At 30.4% G+C, this 5,421-nt stretch overlaps 1 protein-coding gene across 1 annotated transcript; it reads right to left on the reverse strand.

Moving 5' to 3' along the window:
• Positions 1-546: 546 nt before the first annotated feature.
• Positions 547-2,800, reverse strand: LOC108965322. The gene is made up of 6 exons (XM_018927648.1): positions 2,608-2,800; positions 1,759-2,540; positions 1,460-1,698; positions 1,180-1,394; positions 844-1,106; positions 547-783 (listed from the first exon to the last, which is right to left on the reverse strand). The coding sequence occupies exons 1-6, from the start codon at positions 2,691-2,693 to the stop codon at positions 728-730; spliced, it is 1,641 nt and encodes a 546-aa protein (XP_018783193.1). The 5' UTR covers positions 2,694-2,800; the 3' UTR covers positions 547-727.
• Between the last annotated feature and the right edge of the window lie 2,621 nt (positions 2,801-5,421).

Genomic DNA, 5,421 nt, shown 5'->3' on the forward strand with positions numbered 1-5,421 from the left:
TATTGAGTAAAAATTGTTCATTTTATTTTATTTTATTTTTTTATATTAAAATAAAAAACTAAACAAAAAATTAAATTAATTTTTTTTCAATAAAAATATACATGTAAATTAAAAAAAAAACGTTATAAAAATCAAAAAAATGTTAAATTTTAAATTAAAAAAAATAATAATTTTCCCGTAATGGTATTCGAACCTGCGACCCAACGAATCGTGAATCATACTAAAATGAGTTTCGTATGGGAAAATTTTAGTATTTGAAATATTTAGTTTTACTTTGATAAATTATAAATATTGATTTAATATTGAGTGAGTAAAAATTTACAAAACTGTTAAATAATAAAAAAAAAACTTTTAAAAACTACAAATAAAATTTTACTCACCCGTGATGGTATTCGAACCTGCGACCCAATGAATGGCCTAACTATAACTGTGTGCATGGGAAAATGTACGCGCATGATGTATCATGATTAATTTCATAGCATTTTTATACAAATTTATACTCAATTCTTTTATTTCATATACAAGATGAAAGAAAAATGCAATAAATTAAATTTAGGCGAAAAATTGTCAGCACCATTTTAGTAAATACAAATACAAACCATTTTATATAATTAAACATTGATATTTATAGTATGTATGTATATCATTATCATATTTCATTGATATTTATCTATACACTTGTTGATGGGAAATATAGTCCTTGAATTAATTAGAGTCAATCATTTGATTACTCCCATGGTAAACGCCCCAAAGGACATACACTCCAATTGATTATTTCGTCATCTGTAAATATTTTAATAATAATTATTTGTCGATATTATAACAATACAACAAAATGCCCACTTTTTTCTATCGTCCAAATGCCATACTGTTCTTTATCATTTACCACTGGTTCTGAAACTTCGCAATCCATTTTGTCATGAGTGCTGTTCTGCTTTTCAAGCGCTTGCAATAGTTCAGCAGCGGTGTGTATGGTTTCGTCTTCATTTGTTTGTTTAGCAGCATTCTTTTTAAGACCAACTCGCTTGCCAAAGTAGGCATCAATAAGCATCGAGATGCCTCGAATTTCCGAAGTAGTTAGCGGCGGCTCCACCAGCGGTAGTATGCTAAATAAATATTTATATGTGTACATATATGATTATGGTTAGATAAGAATCGCGAATTTACAAACTAACAAACCTTTTAATAATTGGCGCATTATATTGATTGATATCGCGCAATTTTTGCTCAACAAAACTTCTGTCAACCACCCAGACCCAAGGTCGACGCATAGAGTCCCCAAAAATTGGTGTACATTTAAGATCGACACCGGCATAAATTAAATGCCTTCTCATCTTCTTCGAAATATTTTCCTGGTTCAAACAGGTGAAATCAAAATCTGTGGTGTTGGGTTTCTATAAACAGTAAGACAAAAATGTATTTAGTTCAAACGTAGCAAACAAATTATATTGCAAATTACCTCATCCAATTCAGCTTTATACATTTGCTTGCATTTCCTAAACGCCACAAAACCGGTGGCTATTCGTACTGCCCAAAAACTAGCGCCAGTTCGGCGTTGTTCCAATGCGTTTGTATTCTCTGCCAATTCTATAAAGCTATAAAATACATCCTCAATAAAACCATAAACTGCCAACATGCGGAAAAAGCTCTGCGTCGCAGCAATTATGAATTCAAGTGGCTCACCAGAGCTATGAGACTCTTGAAATTCAAAATAAAAATAAATTTATACCACCAAAGTTTTAGTAATATCATTTTTACCTCCAATATTGAAAAAATATTTCATCTTAAATAGAGCTTCAATGAAAATTTCAGGCATATCTTTGATTCCAATCTCTCGTTTGATCAATGCAATTATTTCCTTTACAACTAATTCGAGCGTGTCTTTTAGAGAAGTTAATTTGCTGTCAGCATAATATACTCGCAACTGTGCCAGCCGCTTGCCACTAATATGTCGCTTTCCACTTTTCATATTATGCGCACCTTTACAATAGCATTCCAGTGCTGCATCATATATTACAAATAATTTTGTTATATTCTCTTCGAAAAGCGTTTTATCCTTGCGACGTACTTTACTCGCTTCCACATCACACATTGACTCTAGTTGTGGAGACCAGTAGTAATTTCGTAACCAATTCAAACAATAGCTTACGGAGGTCCGTAGTATATCAATGGGTGGTAGAACTTGTCCGTGCGCACAAATGTGTCGCAAATCTACAACAAACGATGGTAGTCCCAGCATACGTGCTGTGTCATACATTGTACGCATGTTATGTGTTTGCATCGTCGACGACATGAAATTAAAGAAACGCGTAAAGGCGCTCGCATACAACGTTTGCACAACACTCTCAGAAGATGCTTGTTGGTTTTCAGCATTATCTAAGTGTTGCACTTCTAAAAGCGCTTTAGTTGCGAGCACGCCCGCTGGACATTGTGTACTACGGCGCAAACTCCAAACATTAATATGACTTAGTCCACGTTTTTGTTGATCCATATCGGTATCTTCATCGAATAAGAATTCGTAGACGTTGCGGAATTCTTTACTACAATAAAATGTACCAATTACTATCAATACTTAAGCATTAATTTGTAAAAAAAACACTAGCGTACACATCTTTCCATGGACCAACAACTGTGCGCCTCTTTTCTCCCGGCTCTTGCTCCAGTTGTGTGAACAACTGCGCGCTGTTATTCATTTTAATTTGCTTAAAACACTTTAAAATAATCAACTAACACCCAGTATTAGTCGGTAAATATTTTAAATGTCATTTTAGAAATTGTAAACAAATAATACACGTGCTTACTTGATCATTCACAATAGCGTAAAATGTTGATAGCATTTGTACACTATTATTGCTATCGATAACAACGATTGCTTATTTCAGCTTACAATGCACTTTAGTAAAGATTCAAAAATCGTTAGCAAAAATATTTAAGGCATCGTATAAGCTATGAGGAATGAGGAATTTATTAACAGGGAGAAATAAGTGCTATATTAAGGCCAGTCACTGAAGAAATCTTACCATAGCAGCATCCTACAAATTAATTAGTGTACTTAAAATTCGGTTACAACGATTGACACTTACAGGTTCGATCATCATTTAAAGTAAGCAAGAGATTAGTTCAAGAATCAAACACTAAATATAATTATTTTCTTCTTGCCAACTGAAGCTGCGGTGCTATGAATAAAGTTTTCCCTATCAAAATAGTATATATCCACTTTTGCAGTATCATCAAGCCATCTTACACTCCCCATTTACAAGGCATCTACCATAAATAGAAACGGGCAGACGGAAATCATTAAATCGGGCTAGGAAAAATGATGGACCGACTACGGGGTTGACAGTCCTTGGCCACATAAATCCGTGTCCGTTACGGTTACTTAGATCCGACTGTCGTGCGAACGGAACAATAATTCAGTTCGGTATATTGATAATTTTGACATCGACAATTGTTACTGGTTTTATACAGTGCCGGCTTTTTCGCTATATTTTCGCAAAATTATAAAGTTATCATTGTAAATTACATACTACATGTACATTACCTGTGGAAAAATCCAAATTGTATTTCCTTAAATAAACAACAACAATAAATATTTTATATTGAAAAATTGTATTTGCTTTCAAAAATCCCTAACTTAAACGCTAACTTACCATATAGTTACAATCATAATATATGTATATTCATTTAAACTGCACTTAATTGTAATTAAACTACAGCTTATATTAAATGTTATGGTATGTTTTGTCAATACACCGCAAACCATATCATTGCCTTTATGAAAGTATGCATGTATGTAAGTATGTATATAATTGTGTTCATTTAGTCTATACCAATTTTTCGCTAAATATTATTATATGCTTCTATATATGCATCAATTTATATATGTAAGTAATGCAATTGCTCTTCGATGCATTTGCCGCATTAACGAGATTTCCATCAACGTACATATGTATGTATGTAATTGTATGCATACTATTTCCAGACATACATTCATATATTTTATAGAAAGCGGCAATTCTATGTAATATTCCAGTTTTTACACAAGGACTTTAAAAATAATTTGGCCTACTAGTTTTACTTGTAAATATTTTTAATATATTTATATGTATGTGAAGATGTGTATAAGTATGAGCGTAGTTACACTTTTTCTGTTGCACATAACTGTGCATATTTGTATTACATACATTTGTGTCTCAGTATGCATTTTTTATAAACTTAACTTTTCATATTGAGTAATTACAAAATTAACATACATATTTACAAAACAGTTCAACTGAAAATTGTTCATAGCTAGTAACTATTTAACAGAGTCATTTATATTAATTACAATTAAATATATACAAACGTATTATGAACAAAAATATTTAAAAATTATCAGTATCAATATAGTATATATTACATCCATATGTATTTATAAGTGCTTGTGTAGGCGTGACATTAATTTGTTTTTAATGTTGTTTAAAAATTGAACAAAAACTCTGCTCAACAAATAATAAATAACTTTTTTATATGTATTACTTATCATTTTATATTTAATTTTTTTTTATTAATTACATATTCATATGTACAAATATACCTACATATGTAATATTTGCATGTAGCTCTGTTCTATACATTCTATGTCCGCATACTCTTCATCGTAAAAAAGCAACTTTTGCTACGCACACATTTACATATGTATGTATGTATGTTTATATGTAGATATTTTTACTTAAATTTAACTTATGCGTAATTTTTATATACATATGTACATTATTCATATAGCCACTCAATGTAAATTTTACTAACACTAGAAAATCATGCATTTTAACCTATGCTTATACATACATGTCTATATGTAGGTATACATATATAGAATCGTATGTATCTACATTCTAACCCTCTTCATACATACATACATACATATATTGAACTTTGGAAGCAAAATTTGTTTTATAAGTAATGCTACTCAATACTTTTGCTTATAAATTATTACCAAGCTTGTTTGGCTATTGCGAAATTGAAACCACTTTTTAAACACACATAAAATTTGAAAACAGTATAAAGCAGAAAAATAATTGCTATTTTTAATATTGTATCCCTATAAAGTACAAAATCTGTTTGAAACATTGCATTCCAAAAGACACTATATTTATATTGCTCACGTGGGAAATTAAAAAAAAATCGTCTCATTAAGCTTTGCAAGAATTGTGGTTAGAAACAGTTAATTTGTATTTTGTAATATGTTTACTTATGCTTTTTTAATATCTGTTTTAAAAACTAAACAGAACAACTTCACTCGACTTACTATTCTTGAACTGATATATATATATGTACATATATTTTATACAATAATAATGCTTTTATACACTTTTCACCACAAAAGTATTTCTAATATTTAAATTTTCTATGAGTCACCAAAGTTTTTCTGTTTAAAATTCA

The sequence above is a fragment of the Bactrocera latifrons genome, unplaced genomic scaffold (assembly GCF_001853355.1).
Source record: "Bactrocera latifrons isolate USDA-ARS-PBARC rearing strain unplaced genomic scaffold, ASM185335v1 scaffold_139, whole genome shotgun sequence".
Classification (NCBI taxonomy): domain Eukaryota; kingdom Metazoa; phylum Arthropoda; class Insecta; order Diptera; family Tephritidae; genus Bactrocera; species Bactrocera latifrons.

What these genes read in the sequence shown, in the direction of transcription:
- LOC108965322 (XM_018927648.1), bottom strand. Translation starts at nt 2,693, where the DNA reads ATGAATAACAGCGCGCAGTTGTTCACACAACTGGAGCAAGAGCCGGGA. An exon ending in ATAAAGCTGAATTGGATGAG is followed by an intron (nt 1,395 to 1,459) that starts GTAATTTGCAAT and finishes TACTGTTTATAG; the next exon opens with AAACCCAACACCACAGATTT. An exon ending in CATTTGGACGATAGAAAAAA is followed by an intron (nt 784 to 843) that starts GTGGGCATTTTG and finishes AAATATTTACAG; the next exon opens with ATGACGAAATAATCAATTGG.